Here is a 17,500-nt window from a genome sequence, read left to right on the forward strand (position 1 = left end):
GTGTACCGGTACAGAGTCAATGTGGAGACTATATACAGGGTATTACGGTACAGAGTCAATGTGGAGGGTATATACAGGGTATTACGGTACAGAGTCAATGTGGGGGCCATATATAGGGGGCACCAGTACAGAGTCAATGTGGAGGTTATATACAGGGGGTACCGGTACTGAGTCAATGTGGAGGCTATATACAGGGTATTACGGTACAGAGTCAATGTGGAGGCTATATACAGGGTATTACGGTACAGAGTCAATGTGGAGGCTATATACAGGGTATTACGGTACAGAGTCAATGTGGAGGCTATATACAGGGTATTACGGTACAGAGTCAATGTGGAGGCTATGTACAGGGGGTACCGGTACAGAGTCAATGTGGAGGCTATATACAGGGGGTACCGGTACTGAGTCAATGTGGAGGCTATATACAGGGTATTACGGTACAGAGTCAATGTGGAGGCTATATACAGAGTATTACGGTACAGAGTCAATGTGGAGGCTATATACAGGGTATTACGGTACAGAGTCAATGTGGAGTCAATGTGGAGGCTATGTACAGGGGGTACCGGTACAGAGTCAATGTGGAGGCTATATACAGGGTATTACGGTACCGAGTAAATGTGGAGGCTATGTACAGGGTGTACCGGTACAGAGTCAATGTGGAGGCTATATACAGGGTATTACGGTACAGAGTCAATGTGGAGGTTATATACAGGGTATTACGGTACAGAGTCAATGTGGAGGCTATATACAGGGTATTACGGTACAGAGTCAATGTGGAGGCTATATACAGGGTATTACGGTACAGAGTCAATGTGGGGGCCATATATAGGGGGTACCAGTACAGAGTCAATGTGGAGGTTATATACAGGGGGTACCGGTACTGAGTCAATGTGGAGGCTATATACAGGGTATTACGGTACATAGTCAATGTGGAGGCTATATACAGGGTATTACGGTACAGAGTCAATGTGGAGGCTATATACAGGGTATTACGGTACAGAGTCAATGTGGAGGCGATGTACAGGGGGTACCGGTACAGAGTCAATGTGGAGGCTATATACAGGGTATTACGGTACCGAGTAAATGTGGAGGCTATGTACAGGGTGTACCGGTACAGAGTCAATGTGGAGGCTATATACAGGGTATTACGGTACCGAGTCAATGTGGAGGTTATATACAGGGTATTACGGTACAGAGTCAATGTGGAGGTTATATACAGGGTATTACGGTACAGAGTCAATGTGGAGGCTATATACAGGGTATTACGGTACAGAGTCAATGTGGAGGTTATATACAGGGGGTACCGGTACAGAGTCAATGTGGAGGCTATATACAGGGGGTACCAGTACAGAGTCAATGTTTTTTATTTTTTTATTTTACCTTTATTTAACCAGGTAGGCAAGTTGAGAACAAGTTCTCATTTACAATTGCGACCTGGCCAAGATAAAGCAAAGCAGTTCGACAGATAAAACGACACAGAGTTACACATGGAGTAAAAACAAACATACAGTCAATAATGCAGTATAAACAAGTCTATATACAATGTGAGCAAATGAGGTGAGAAGGGAGGTAAAGGCAAAAAAAGGCCATGATGGCAAAGTAAATACAATATAGCAAGTAAAATACTGGAATGGTAGTTTTGCAATGGAAGAATGTGCAAAGTAGAAATAAAAAAATAATGGGGTGCAAAGGAGCAAAATAAATAAATAAATAAAAATTAAATACAGTTGGGAAAGAGGTAGTTGTTTGGGCTAAATTTTAGGTGGGCTATGTACAGGTGCAGTAATCTGTGAGCTGCTCTGACAGTTGGTGCTTAAAGCTAGTGAGGGAGATAAGTGTTTCCAGTTTCAGAGATTTTTGTAGTTCGTTCCAGTCATTGGCAGCAGAGAACTGGAAGGAGAGGCGGCCAAAGAAAGAATTGGTCTTGGGGGTGACTAGAGAGATATACCTGCTGGAGCGTGTGCTACAGGTGGGAGATGCTATGGTGACCAGCGAGCTGAGATAAGGGGGGACTTTACCTAGCAGGGTCTTGTAGATGTGGAGGTTATATACAGGTTATTACGGTACAGAGTCAATGTGGGGGCTATATACAGTGTATTACGGTACAGAGTCAATGTGGGGGCCATATATAGGGGGTACCAGTACAGAGTCAATGTGGAGGTTATATACAGGGGGTACCGTTATGAGTCAATGTGGAGGCTATATACAGGGGGTACCGGTACTGAGTCAATGTGGAGGCTATATACAGGGTATTACGGTACAGAGTCAATGTGGAGGCTATATACAGGGTATTACGGTACAGAGTCAATGTGGAGGCTATGTACAGGGGGTACCGGTACAGAGTCAATGTGGAGGCTATATACAGGGGGTACCGGTACTGAGTCAATGTGGAGGCTATATACAGGGTATTACGGTACAGAGTCAATGTGGAGGCTATATACAGAGTATTACGGTACAGAGTCAATGTGGAGGCTATATACAGGGTATTACGGTACAGAGTCAATGTGGAGGCTATATACAGGGTATTACGGTACAGAGTCAATGTGGGGGCCATATATAGGGGGTACCAGTACAGAGTCAATGTGGAGGTTATATACAGGGGGTACCGGTACTGAGTCAATGTGGAGGCTATATACAGGGTATTACGGTACATAGTCAATGTGGAGGCTATATACAGGGTATTACGGTACAGAGTCAATGTGGAGGCTATATACAGGGTATTACGGTACAGAGTCAATGTGGAGGCTATATACAGGGGGTACCGTTATGAGTCAATGTGGAGGCTATATACAGGGGGTACCGGCACAGAGTCAATGTGGAGGCTATATACAGGGTATTACGGTACAGAGTCAATGTGGAGGCTATATACAGGGGGTACCGGTACAGAGTCAATTTGGAGGCTATATACAGGGGGTACCGGTACAGAGTCAATGTGGAGACTATATACAGGGTATTACGGTACAGAGTCAATGTGGAGGCTATATACAGGGTATTATGGTACAGAGTCAATGTGGAGGCGATGTACAGGGGGTACCGGTACAGAGTCAATGTGGAGGCTATATACAGGGGGTACCGGTACTGAGTCAATGTGGAGGCTATATACAGGGTATTACGGTACAGAGTCAATGTGGAGGCTATATACAGAGTATTACGGTACAGAGTCAATGTGGAGGCTATGTACAGGGGGTACCGGTACAGAGTCAATGTGGAGGCTATATACAGGGTATTACGGTACCGAGTCAATGTGGAGGCTATGTACAGGGGGTACCGGTACAGATTCAATTTGGAGGCTATATACAGGGGGTACCGGTACAGAGTCAATGTGGAGGCTATATACAGGGGGTACCGGTACTGAGTCAATGTGGAGGCTATATACAGGGGGTACCGGTACAGAGTCAATGTGGAGGCTATATACAGGGTATTACGGTACAGAGTCAATGTGGATGCTATATACAGGGGGTACCGGTACAGAGTCAATGTGGAGGCTATATACAGGGGGTACCGGTACAGAGTCAATGTGGAGGCTATGTACAGGGGGTACAGGTACAGAGTCAATGTGGAGGCTATATACAGGGTATTACGGTACCGAGTCAATGTGCAGGTTATATACAGGGTATTACGGTACAGAGTCAATGTGGAGGTTATATACAGGGTATTACGGTACAGAGTCAATGTGGAGGCTATATACAGGGTATTACGGTACAGAGTCAATGTGGAGGTTATATACAGGGGGTACCGGTACAGAGTCAATGTGGAGGTAATATACAGGGTGTTACGGTACAGAGGTGTACTGGTACAGAGTCAATGTTCAGGGGTACAGGTTAGTTGAGGTAATATGTACATGTAGGTGGGGGCGAAGTGACTAGGTAACTAACAAACAGCGACTAGCGGCAGTGCACAAAAGGGAGGGGGAAGTGCGGGGGGGGGTCAATGTAAATTGGCAAATTTATGAATTGTTCAGCAGCTTTACGGGGTAGAAGCTGTTGAGGAGCCTTTTGGTCTTAAGCTTCCTGCTTCCTGTACCCGTGTGGTTGCAGAGAAAATATATAACTTTCTGGAGTCTCTGACAATGTTATGTGCATTGTCAGAGACTCCAGAAAGTTATATATTTTCTCTTGAAGCGTGGAATCAGATCGGTCGGACCAGCGTTGAACAGACCTGAGCGCGGGAGCTTCTTGTTTAAGTTTCTGGCTGTAGGCTGGAAGCAACAAAATGGAGTCATGGTCAGCTTTTCCGAAAGGAGGGCGGGGGAGGGCCTTATATGCGTCGCAGAAGTTAGAATAGCAATGATCCAAGGTCTTACCAGCCCTGGTTGCGCACTCGATATGCTGATACAATTTAGGGAGTCTTGTTTTCAGATTAGCCTTGTTAAAATCCCCAGCTACAATGAATGCAGCCTCAGCATATGTGGTTTCCAGTTTGCAAAGAGTCAAATAAAGTTTGTTCAGGGCCATCGATGTGTCTGCTTGGGGGGGAATATATACGGCTGTGATTATAATCGAAGAGAATTCCCTCGGTAGATAATCCGGTCGACATTTGATTGTGAGGAATTCTAAGTCAGGTGAACAGAAGGACTTGAGTTCCTGTATGTTGTTGTGATCACACCACGTCTCGTTAATTATAAGGCATACCCCCGCCCCTCTTCTTACCAGAAAGATGCTTGTTTCTGTCGGCGTGATGCGTGGAAGAAACCAGCTGGCTGTACCGACTCTGTTAGCATCTCTCGAGTGAGCCATGTCTCCGTGAAGCAAAGAAAGTTAGTCTCTTATGTCTCTCTGGAATGCTACCCTTGCTCGGATTTCATCAACCTTGTTGTCAAGAGACTGGACATTGGCGAGTAGTATGCTCGGGAGCGGTGCACGATGTGCCCGTCTCCGGAGCCTGACCAGAAGACCACTTCGTTTGCCTCTTTTACGACGTCGTTGTTTTGGGTCGCAGGCTGGGATCCATTATGTTGTCCTGGTTGGAAGGCAGAACACAGGATCTGCTTCGCGAAAGTCATTCCTGGGCATACTGATTTTGAGCTGACGCTGCTCTTATATTCAGTAGTTCTTCTCGACTGTATGTAATGAAACCTAAGATGACCTGGGGTACCAATGTAAGAAATAACACGTAAAAAAACTAAATACTGCATAGTTTCCTAGGAACGTGAAGCGAGGCGGCCATCTCTGTCGGCGCCGGAAGTAGGTCACCATGATAGTTCGTTGGTGATCTCAAATCAAATCAAATTTATTTATATAGCCCTTCGTACATCAGCTGATATCTCAAAGTGCTGTACAGAAACCCAGCCTAAAACCCCAAACAGCAAGCAATGCAGGTGTAGAAGCACGGTGGCTAGGAAAAACTCCCTAGAAAGGCCAAAACCTAGGAAGAAACCTAGAGAGGAACCAGGCTATGTGGGGTGGCCAGTCCTCTTCTGGCTGTGCCGGGTGGAGATTATAACAGAACATGGCCAAGATGTTCAAATGTTCATAAATGACCAGCATGGTCGTATAATAATAAGGCAGAACAGTTGAAACTGGAGCAGCAGCACGGTCAGGTGGACTGGGGACAGCAAGGAGTCATCATGATCTGGACAGCAAGGAACTTGAAACTCTCGACCCGCTCCACTACAGCCTCATCGATGTTAATGTGGGCCTGTTCGGCTCGCCTTTTCCTGTAGTCCACGATCAGCTCCTTTGTTTTGCTCACATTGAGGGAGAGGTTGTTGTCCTGCCACCACACCGGCAGTTCTCTGACCTCCTCCCTATAGGCCATCTCATGGTTTTCGGTGATCAGGCCTACCAATGTTGTGTCGTCAGCAAACGTAATGATGGCATTGGAGTCATGTTTGGCCATGCAGTCGTGTGTGAACAGGGAATACAGGAGGGGACTAAGTACACACCCCTGAGGGGCCCCAGTGCTGAGGATCAGCGTGGCAGACGTTTTGTTGCCTACTCTTACCACCTGGGGGTGGGGCCCGTCAGGAAGTCCAAGATCCAGTTGCAGAGGGAGGTGTTTAGTCCAAAAGTCCTTAGCTTAGTCATGAGCTTCGTTGGTATTATGGTGGGTACTACGCTGATCTGTAGTCAATGGACAACATTCTCACATACAGTGGGGAGAACAAGTATTTGATACTGATGCTGATTTTGCAGGTTTTCCTACTTACAAAGCATGTAGAGGTCTGTAATTGTTATCATAGGTACACTTCAACTGTGAGAGATGGAATCTAAAACAAAAATCCAGAAAATCACATTGTATGTAATTCATTTGCATCGGTGGCGACCCGTTTGTTGTCGATACCTGGAGGTGGTATTGAGACGAGCCGACCGGACTCTCTTCCAGGTGCCACGACAGCGGCGAACAAACATTTGGGCCGAGGGTACGCCAACCTTTTCCTCTTGCTCCGTAAAGAGCGGGGGCTGATAACCCAGGGAACACTCAAAGGGTGAGAGACACGTGGCAGAGCAAGGAAGGGTGCAGCGGACATATTCGACCCAGACTAGCTGCTGACTCCAGGTGGTGGGGTTGGCTGAGACCAGGCAGCAAAGAGTCGTCTCCAGGTCTTGGTTGGCTTGCTCCAACTGGCCGTTGGACTGGGGGTGGCATCGGAGGACAGGCTGGCCGACAACCCAATTAGTGTGCAGAATGCCTTCCAGAACCGGGGCGAGAACTGAGGACCCCGGTTGTAGACCATGTCCACTGGGATTCCATGGATCTGGAAGATGTGCTGCACCATGAGCTGTGCCATCTCTTTGGCAGAGGGTAGCTTGGGGAGAGGAATGAAGTGGGTGGCTTTGGAAAACCTTGGTGTAGCCGCAGGGCTATAGCAGTGTGACAGCGCATCCGGCTTACGACTTAACATCCTGGATCCTGTCGGTATGAGAAGGAGTTGTTGAACCGAATGAAAATCAGGGCTTGCCTGGAATTGAGACGCTTGGCGGTGCAGAGGTATTCCAGGCTCTTGTGGTTTGTCCACACAATGAACGGATGTTCCGCTCAGCCAGTGTCTCCACTCCTCCAATGCCATCTTCACTGCGAGAAGCTCATGATTCCCCACATTGTAGTTCCTCTCCGTTGCGTTGAGGCAATGGGAGAAGGCAGCACAACTTGAGGTCCAGGGCATAACGCTGGTACATGACAGCCCCCACCCGACATCCGAAGCAGCGTCCTCCACAAAGAACTGGTGGGACGGGATGAACCAAGATGGGTGGTGAGGTGAAACGGTGCTTGAGATCTCGGGAACGTCCCAGTCAGCAGCTGGGGACCATGCGAACAGAACCTTGGGAGAGGTGCGTACAGACAGGGTGGAAGCCAGGGTGCTGTAACCCCGGATAAAGCAGCAATAGACGTTGGCGAATTCCAGGAAACGCTAAAGTTGCACTCTGGACATAGGCATGGGCCAATGCACCACCGCTCTCACCTTCCCGGGATCCATCTGTACACAATCCAGGGTTACGATGATGTAACCCTGGATGGGGATGGTGGAGTGATGGAATTCGCACTTCTCTGCTTTCAGAACAAGCTGGTTCTCCAGGAAGCGTTGGAGGACCTGACAGACATGGAGCACGTTCTCTTGGGCTGAGCGGGAGAAAATTAGGATGTCGTCGACATATACGAAGACAAACCGGTTCAACGCGGAGAACATAATTTACCGGAGCCTGGAACACAGCAGAGGCGTTGGTAAGGCCAAATGGCATGACCAGATACTCATAGTGACCACTGGCTGTTTTGAAGACAGTCTTCTACTCATCTCCTTCCCCTATCCACACCAGGTGGTAGGCATTCCGTAGGTCCAGCTTGGAGAACACAGTGGCCCCCTGGAGCGGTTTGAAGGTTGAGGAGATGAGTGGTAGTGGGTAGTGGTTAGACTACTGCAATGCTCTATTTTCCGGCTACCCGGATAAAGCACTAAATAAACTTCAGTTAGTGCTAAATACGGCTGCTAGAATCCTGACTAGAACCAAAAAATTTGATCATATTACTCCAGTGCTAGCCTCTCTACACTGGCTTCCTGTCAAAGCAAGGGCTGATTTCAAGGTTTTACTGCTAACCTACAAAGCATTACATGGGCTTGCTCCTACCTATCTCTCTGATTTGGTCCTGCCGTACATACCTATACGTACGCTACGGTCACAAGACGCAGGCCTCCTAATTGTCCCTAGAATTTCTAAGCAAACAGCTGGAGGCAGGGCTTTCTCCTATAGAGCTCCATTTTTATGGAACGGTCTGCCTACCCATGTCAGAGACGCAAACTCGGTCTCAACCTTTAAGTCTTTACTGAAGACTCATCTCTTCAGTGGGTCATATGATTGAGTGTAGTCTGGCCCAGGAGTGGGAAGGTGAACGGAAAGGCTCTGGAGCAACGAACCGCCCTTGCTGTCTCTGCCTGGCCGGTTCCCCTCTTTCCACTGGGATTCTCTGCCTCTAACCCTATTACAGGGGCTGAGTCACTGGCTTGCTGGGGCTCTCTCATGCTGTCCCTGGAGGGGGTGCGTCACCTGAGTGGGTTGATTCACTGTTGTGGTCATCCTGTCTGGGTTGGCGCCCCCCCCCCCCTTGGGTTGTGCCGTGGCGGAGATCTTTGTGGGCTATACTCAGCCTTGTCTCAGGATGGTAAGTTGGTGGTTGAAGATATCCCTCTAGTGGTGTGGGGGCTGTGCTTTGGCAAAGTGGGTGGGGTTATATCCTTCCTGTTTGGCCCTGTCCGGGGGTGTCCTCGGATGGGGCCACAGTGTCTCCTGACCCCTCCTGTCTCAGCCTCCAGTATTTATGCTGCAGTAGTTTATGTGTCGGGGGGCTGGGGTCAGTTTGTTATATCTGGAGTACTTCTCCTGTCCTATTCGGTGTCCTGTGTGAATCTAAGTGTGCGTTCTCTAATTCTCTCCTTCTCTCTTTCTTTCTCTCTCTCGGAGGACCTGAGCCCTAGGACCATGCCCCAGGACTACCTGACATGATGACTCCTTGCTGTCCCCAGTCCACCTGGCCATGCTGCTGTTCCAGTTTCAACTGACCTGAGCCCTAGGACCATGCCCCAGGACTACCTGACATGATGACTCCTTGCTGTCCCCAGTCTACCTGGCCATGCTGCTGCTGCTCCAGTTTCAACTTCCACCTGACTGTGCTGCTGCTCTAGTTTCAACTGTTCTGCCTTATTATTATTCGACCATGCTGGTCATTTATGAACATTGAACATCTTGACCATGTTCTGTTATAATCTCCACCCGGCACAGCCAGAAGAGGACTGGCCACCCCACATAGCCTGGTTCCTCTCTAGGTTTCTTCCTAGGTATTGGCCTTTCTAGGGAGTTTTTCCTAGCCACCGTGCCTCTCCACCTGCATTGCTTGCTGTTTGGGGTTTTAGGCTGGGTTTCTGTACAGCACTTTGAGATATCAGCTGATGTACGAAGGGCTATATAAATAAATTTGATTTGATTTGATTTGATTAGTGGTTCTTTTCCGTGATGTTGTTGAGGCCCCGGTAGTCATTGCATGGGCGCAGGGTTCTTCTTTGTGGAGAAGAAGGACAATGCCTTGCAACGGTGCATTGCATTCTCCGGCAGGGGAGGCAGGAGGACGGATGAACACTGCAACTAGGGAGTCCTCATAGCCTTGATAGCCAGACCTGACAGAGAGTACAGTTGTCCCAGGGGCGGAGTTGTGCCTGAGAGAAGGTCCAACTCGCAGTCATAGGGTTGAGGCGATGGAAGTGAAGGGGCCCGGGCTCTACTGAACACCTCCAGGAGGTCCTGGTCCTCCACAGGAATGGCGGACATCTTCCAATCACCCAGGAAGATGTCTCGGGGCAGGCTGCGCTGACTAAAGTCATTGAGTACTGGCACCAGCAGACCAGTCAATAAGGGGATTGTGTCACTGGAGCCAAGAGAATCCCAATACCACAGGAACCTGAAAATATTTAATAAGCAGGAATTGCATCATCTTGCTGGGATTCCCTGTCACACGTAGGATGATGGGGCTGGTATTGTGGGTGACCCAGCCTATAGAGCCCCTGTCCAGTGCTCTTAACGTTCATGGAAATGGAGAGTGCTGAGTGGGGATGCCCAGCTCGAACACCAGGTTAACATCCATAAAGCTCTCATCGACCCCTGAGTTGATGAGCACCTGGAGAGATTTCGACTATTTCCCCGACAGCAAGATGGCATGAAAAGGAGTGTGAGTAAGGTGAGGAGAAAAGTTCTCTGTATGGACCACTAGAGTACTCGCTCCTATCGGTGGCCTGATATTTTAGTGGACAGGAGGACACGAAATGACCAGTAGTCCCACAATACAGGCAACTCTTCGTGTAAAACCTGCATAGCTGTTTGGCTGAGGACAGCCTAGCGCTGCCTAGTTGCATTGGCACAGGAAGCGATGAATTGGCAGACTTCGGAGACTCTCGGGGGAACTCGGTTAGCTTTGGGTTCTCTCGGCAGTGGAGCCTTCGGGGACTTCCGGGAGGTCTCAGAGGCAAGGTGGAAGTCTCGGGCGGACGAGTGAAATCAAACCACTTTTCCTTCCTAAGTTCCCGTAGTCGCCCTGATCCGAATGGTCAAGGGGATGAGCGAGTCGAGATCCGTCGGTAGTTCCCGGGCTACAAGCTCGTCCTTTACTTCCTTCGATTTTCTGGGAACATGTCGAACAATGCTTTCCGGGTTCTTGGCAATCTCAGCCGCCAACGTGAGAAAATCCACTGCGTAGTCTGCCACATTACAGGAGTAATGGGGAATCCGTGATCAGCAACGTATCAAACGTCTGGTCATGGCGTTCTGCCAGGGTATGGGGTCCCTCCATCCTTGCAGGGAGACAGCATTGTGGAGCTGGTCTGAGTCATGGCCAGATTGTATTATTATTTTTCAGGGAAGACCCAGATGCAGACAATGTCGAAGATACAAAAGTGTATTATTAGAACAGGGGACAGGCAGTCTCAGGGTCAGGGCAGGCAGAAGTCAATAATCCAGGGTGGTGTGACAAGCTACAGAAACGGACAGTAGGCTCAGGGTCAGGGCAGGTGGAACGGTTAAAACCGGGAAAACTAGAAAAGAGTAACTAGAAACAGACAGGCTTGACGAATAAAACAAACTGGCATAAGACAAACAGAGAACGCAGGTATAAATATACTTGGGATAATGGAGTCAACGGGCTACACCTGGAGGGGGGCGGAGACAAGCACAAATACAGGTGAAACAGATTCCGGTGTGACAAGCATATTTTTACGAAGCATGTGACAAATAAAATGTGGATTAAAATACGTTTCAGTACTCATTTTGGGTGCCTGAACTCTGCAATATGTTTAAGCCAATATTCTGGAAGAAGTTCTGGAAGTCAAGCAGTAGAACACGTGAGGTTCTGGAACTCAGTTCTGGTGTCCTGTCCCTTGTCAATCTTGTGTATTTCCCTCAGTGATTTAAACAGAAAATTGACACAAAAGTCCATACAAATACAACTCTGATAAAGAGCAAGTTCTTGTGGTAATGATTTGTTCTTCAGTGTCTTGTCAGTGGTGGAAGAGATACTCTGGAGCTGCTGCAGTGTGTCTGGGGCTGCTGTGTGTTCTCCTACTGGCTGGGATCATAGGCCTGTTTCTCTACCGTGAGTTTGATATGTTCTCACTCAAACATTCTTCATCATCAGTGGTGTAATGACCAGGGATCAATTACATTTACATTCCAGTCAATTCAATTCAGAACGGACACCAAATTCCAATTCCACATTTTCCTCATTGAAAAGCATTGAAGATAATTGAAATTCAATTAGAATTCCAGTTTACTTCCTGAATTGAAATCCACTGTTACCTTGTTCATTGGTCATATTATTTCCTGCATTGACTGAGATTTAAATGCAACTGACACCAACCCTGGTCATGTCTGATTAACATTTAACTGACCCCAACCCTGGTCATGTCTGATTAACATTTAACTGACCCCAACCCTGGTCATGTCTGATTAACATTTAACTGATCCCAACCCTGGTCATGTCTGATTAACATTTAACTGACCCCAACCCTGGTCATGTCTGATTAACATTTAACTGACCCCAACCCTGGTCATGTCTGATTAACATTTAACTGAACCTGACCCCATTGGTCATGTCTGATTAACATTTAACTGACCCCAACCCTGGTCATGTCTGATTAACATTTAACTGAACCCGACCCTGGTCATGTCTGATTAACATTTAACTGACCCCAACCCTGGTCATGTCTGATTAACATTTAACTGACCCCAACCCTGGTCATGTCTGATTAACATTTAACTGACCCCATTGGTCATGTCTGATTAACATTTAACTGAACCCAACCCTGGTCATGTCTGATTAACATTTAACTGACACCAACCCTGGTCATGTCTGATTAACATTTAACTGAACCCGACCCTGGTCATGTCTGATTAACATTTAACTGACCCCAACCCTGGTCATGTCTGATTAACATTTAACTGAACCCGACCCTGGTCATGTCTGAATAACATTTAACTGACCCCAACCCTGGTCATGTCTGATTAACATTTAACTGACCCCAACCCTGGTCATGTCTGAATAACATTTAACTGAACCCGACCCTGGTCATGTCTGAATAACATTTAACTGACCCCAACCCTGGTCATGTCTGATTAACATTTAACTGACCCCAACCCTGGTCATGTCTGATTAACATTTAACTGATCCCAACCCTGGTCATGTCTGATTAACATTTAACTGACCCAAAACCCTGGTCATGTCTAATTAACATTTAACTGATCCCAACCCTGGTCATGTCTGATTAACATTTAACTGACCCTGACCCTGGTCATGTCTAATTAACATTTACATTCCAGTCAATTCAATTCAGAAAGTACATCAAATTCCAATTCCACATTTTCCTCATTGAAATCCATTGAAGAGAATTGAAATTCAATTAGAATTCCAGTTTACTTCTTGAATTGAAATGCAACTGACCCCAACCCTGGTCATGTCTGATTAACATTTCCACTGTTACCTTGTTCATTGGTCATATTATTTAACAGAGAGAAACCAATTGACCAGTTCCAACACCCTGACTGAAGAGAGGGACCAGCTACAGACCAGTTACAACACCCTGACCAAAGAGAGAGACCAGCTACAGACCAGTTTCAACATTCTGACCAAAGAGAGAGACCAGCTACAGACAAACTACAACACCCTGACTAAAGATGGAGACCAGTTACAGACTAGCGACAACACCCTGATCAAAGAGAGAGACCGGCTTCAGAAAGAGATAGAACGTCTGAAACAATCTTTAGTTGAGAAAGGTGAGTCAAATTGTCTCATGACTGTTCTGTTTGACAGTCTCTGTATCTGTTCACATGCCACTTATAAACAGGAAATGCAACTTTAATTAAATAAACATTGTGAGAAAAAATTTACGACTTCCAAACTGTCCATTAGTTAGTGTCCTGTCTTCATTGAGTGTTTGCTTGATACTTAATTAATCGTTGTATTAAAGTGACTAAAGCAGGAAATGTTCAACTTATAGTGTGTCCGCAAGGATGGAAGAAGCTTGGTAGCAGTTGTTACTACGTCTCTACTGAGTACAAATCCTGGGAGGAGAGCAGACAGGACTGCAGAAATAGAGGAGCACACCTGGTGGTCATCAAGAGCGAAGACGATCAGGTGTGTGTGTGTGTGTGTGTGTGTGTGTGTGTGTGTGTGTGTGTGTGTGTGTAAGGAAGAGAGAGAGAGATTAAGCCCACCCTCTTCAACATATATCATTGAGTTGGCACTAGAACAGTCTGCAGAACTGAAAGAGAGAGACAGACAGACAGACAGACAGAGAGTGAGTGAGAAAGAGAGAGACAAGTAGAAAGAGAGAGAGATGGGGAGGGAGAAAGAAAGTGAGAGAGATGGGGAGGGAGAAAGAAAGTGAGAGATGGGGAGGGAGAAAGAAAGTGAGAGAGATGGGGAGGGAGAAAGAAAGTGAGAGAGATGGGGAGGGAGAAAGAAAGTGAGATAGATGGGGAGGGAGAAAGAAAGTGAGAGAGATGGGGAGGGAGAAAGAGAGAGACAAGTAGAGAGTAAACAAACAAGAACAAACAAGAAAACAAGGAGATATCTATCCATAATGTAGATGTCTGAGTAAACCACTTCTCCAATCTGTTGGGCTATATAACGAAGAACAAACAGCAAAAACACATACATGATCAAAAACAAATCTTAGAATCAACTATTAAAGACTTCCAGATCCCACTGGACTCAACAATTACATTGAATGAACTACAGGACAAAATACAAACCCTCCAACCCAAAAGGGCCTGTGGTGTTGATAATATCCTCAATTAAATTATTAAACATCATCCTCAGCTCTGGAATCTTCCCCAATATTTGGAAAAAAAAGGACTGATCAACCCAATTAACACAAGTGGAGACAAATTTGACCCCAATAACTACCGTGGGATATGCATTTTTTTATTTTTTTTATTTTACCTTTATTTAACCAGGTAGGCAAGTTGAGAACAAGTTCTCATTTACAATTGCGACCTGGCCAAGATAAAGCAAAGCAGTTCGACAGATAAAACGACACAGAGTTACACATGGAGTAAAAACAAACATACAGTCAATAATGCAGTATAAACAAGTCTATATACAATGTGAGCAAATGAGGTGAGAAGGGAGGTAAAGGCAAAAAAAGGCCATGATGGCAAAGTAAATACAATATAGCAAGTAAAATACTGGAATGGTAGTTTTGCAATGGAAGAATGTGCAAAGTAGAAATAAAAAAATAATGGGGTGCAAAGGAGCAAAATAAATAAATAAATAAAAATTAAATACAGTTGGTAAAGGGGTAGTTGTTTGGGCTAAATTATAGGTGGGCTATGTACAGGTGCAGTAATCTGTGAGCTGCTCTGACAGTTGGTGCTTAAAGCTAGTGAGGGAGATAAGTGTTTCCAGTTTCAGAGATTTTTGTAGTTCGTTCCAGTCATTGGCAGCAGAGAACTGGAAGGAGAGGCGGCCAAAGAAAGAATTGGTCTTGGGGGTGACTAGAGAGATATACCTGCTGGAGCGTGTGCTACAGGTGGGAGATGCTATGGTGACCAGCGAGCTGAGATAAGGGGGGACTTTACCTAGCAGGGTCTTGTAGATGACATGGAGCCAGTGGGTTTGGCGACGAGTATGAAGCGAGGGCCAGCCAACGAGAGCGTACAGGTCGCAATGGTGGGTAGTATATGGGGCTTTGGTGATAAAACGGATTGCACTGTGATAGACTGCATCCAATTTGTTGAGTAGGGTATTGGAGGCTATTTTGTAAATGACATCGCCAAAGTCGAGGATTGGTAGGATGGTCAGTTTTACAAGGGTATGTTTGGCAGCATGAGTGAAGGATGCTTTGTTGCGAAATAGGAAGCCAATTCTAGATTTAACTTTGGATTGGAGATGTTTGATATGGGTCTGGAAGGAGAGTTTACAGTCTAACCAGACACCTAAGTATTTGTAGTTGTCCACGTATTCTAAGTCAGAGCCGTCCAGAGTAGTGATGTTGGACAGGCGGGTAGGTGCAGGTAGCGATCGGTTGAAGAGCATGCATTTAGTTTTACTTGTATTTAAGAGCAATTGGAGGCCACGGAAGGAGAGTTGTATGGCATTGAAGCTTGCCTGGAGGGTTGTTAACACAGTGTCCAAAGAAGGGCCGGAAGTATACAGAATGGTGTCGTCTGCGTAGAGGTGGATCAGGGACTCACCAGCAGCAAGAGCGACCTCATTGATGTATACAGAGAAGAGAGTCGGTCCAAGAATTGAACCCTGTGGCACCCCCATAGAGACTGCCAGAGGTCCGGACAGCAGACCCTCCGACTTGACACACTGAACTCTATCAGAGAAGTAGTTGGTGAACCAGGCGAGGCAATCATTTGAGAAACCAAGGCTGTCGAGTCTGCCGATGAGGATATGGTGATTGACAGAGTCGAAAGCCTTGGCCAGATCAATGAATACGGCTGCACAGTAATGTTTCTTATCGATGGCGGTTAAGATATCGTTTAGGACCTTGAGCGTGGCTGAGGTGCACCCATGACCAGCTCTGAAACCAGATTGCATAGCAGAGAAGGTATGGTGAGATTCGAAATGGTCGGTAATCTGTTTGTTGACTTGGCTTTCGAAGACCTTAGAAAGGCACGGTAGGATAGATATAGGTCTGTAGCAGTTTGGGTCAAGAGTGTCCCCCCCTTTGAAGAGGGGGATGACCGCAGCTGCTTTCCAATCTTTGGGAATCTCAGACGACACGAAAGAGAGGTTGAACAGGCTAGTAATAGGGGTGGCAACAATTTCGGCAGATAATTTTAGAAAGAAAGGGTCCAGATTGTCTAGCCCGGCTGATTTGTAGGGGTCCAGATTTTGCAGCTCTTTCAGAACATCAGCTGAATGGATTTGGGAGAAGGAGAAATGGGGAAGGCTTGGGCGAGTTGCTGTTGGGGGTGCAGTGCTGTTGTCCGGGGTAGGAGTAGCCAGGTGGAAAGCATGGCCAGCCGTAGAAAAATGCTTATTGAAATTCTCAATTATGGTGGATTTATCAGTGGTGACAGTGTTTCCTATCTTCAGTGCAGTGGGCAGCTGGGAGGAGGTGTTCTTATTCTCCATGGACTTTACAGTGTCCCAGAACTTTTTTGAGTTAGTGTTGCAGGAAGCAAATTTCTGCTTGAAAAAGCTAGCCTTGGCTTTTCTAACTGCCTGTGTATAATGATTTCTAGCTTCCCTGAACAGCTGCATATCACGGGGGCTGTTCGATGCTAATGCAGAACGCCATAGGATGTTTTTGTGTTGGTTAAGGGCAGTCAGGTCTGGGGAGAACCAAGGGCTATATCTGTTCCTGGTTCTAAATTTCTTGAATGGGGCATGTTTATTTAAGATGGTTAGGAAGGCATTTTTTAAAAATATCCAGGCATCCTCTACTGACGGGATGAGATCAATATCCTTCCAGGATACCCCGGCCAGGTCGATTAGAAAGGCCTGCTCGCAGAAGTGTTTCAGGGAGCGTTTTACAGTGATGAGTGGAGGTCGTTTGACCGCTGACCCATTACGGATGCAGGCAATGAGGCAGTGATCGCTGAGATCTTGGTTGAAGACAGCAGAGGTGTATTTAGAGGGGAAGTTGGTTAGGATGATATCTATGAGGGTGCCCGTGTTTAAGGTTTTGGGGAGGTACCTGGTAGGTTCATTGATTATTTGTGTGAGATTGAGGGCATCAAGTTTAGATTGTAGGATGGCTGGGGTGTTAAGCATGTTCCAGTTTAGCAGCACGAACTCTGAAGATAGATGGGGGGCAATCAGTTCACATATGGTGTCCAGAGCACAGCTGGGGGCAGAGGGTGGTCTATAGCAGGCGGCAACGGTGAGAGACTTGTTTTTAGAGAGGTGGATTTTTAAAAGTAGAAGTTCAAATTGTTTGGGTACAGACCTGGATAGTAGGACAGAACTCTGCAGGCTATCTTTGCAGTAGATTGCAACACCGCCCCCTTTGGCAGTTCTATCTTGTCTGAAAATGTTGTAGTTTGGAATTAAAACTTCAGAATTTTTGGTG

General features: G+C 46.6%; 1 protein-coding gene across 2 annotated transcripts in view; it reads left to right on the top strand.

The window, feature by feature from the left end:
* LOC116360210 (CD209 antigen-like protein C) overlaps positions 1-17,500 on the top strand; it is a 23,292-nt gene that overhangs the window by 2,917 nt on the left and 2,875 nt on the right. For both annotated transcript variants that reach the window (XR_004206972.1, XM_031815127.1), the window contains exons 2-4: positions 11,467-11,568; positions 12,981-13,244; positions 13,469-13,605. Coding sequence is in view for 1 of the 2 variants with exons in the window: in XM_031815127.1 (XP_031670987.1) it covers positions 11,467-11,568; positions 12,981-13,244; positions 13,469-13,605 (503 nt within the window). In the remaining variant the exon portion in view is untranslated. The remainder of the gene's footprint in view (positions 1-11,466; positions 11,569-12,980; positions 13,245-13,468; positions 13,606-17,500) is intronic.

The sequence above is a fragment of the Oncorhynchus kisutch genome, unplaced genomic scaffold, assembly GCF_002021735.2.
Source record: "Oncorhynchus kisutch isolate 150728-3 unplaced genomic scaffold, Okis_V2 Okis07a-Okis12b_hom, whole genome shotgun sequence".
Classification (NCBI taxonomy): domain Eukaryota; kingdom Metazoa; phylum Chordata; class Actinopteri; order Salmoniformes; family Salmonidae; genus Oncorhynchus; species Oncorhynchus kisutch.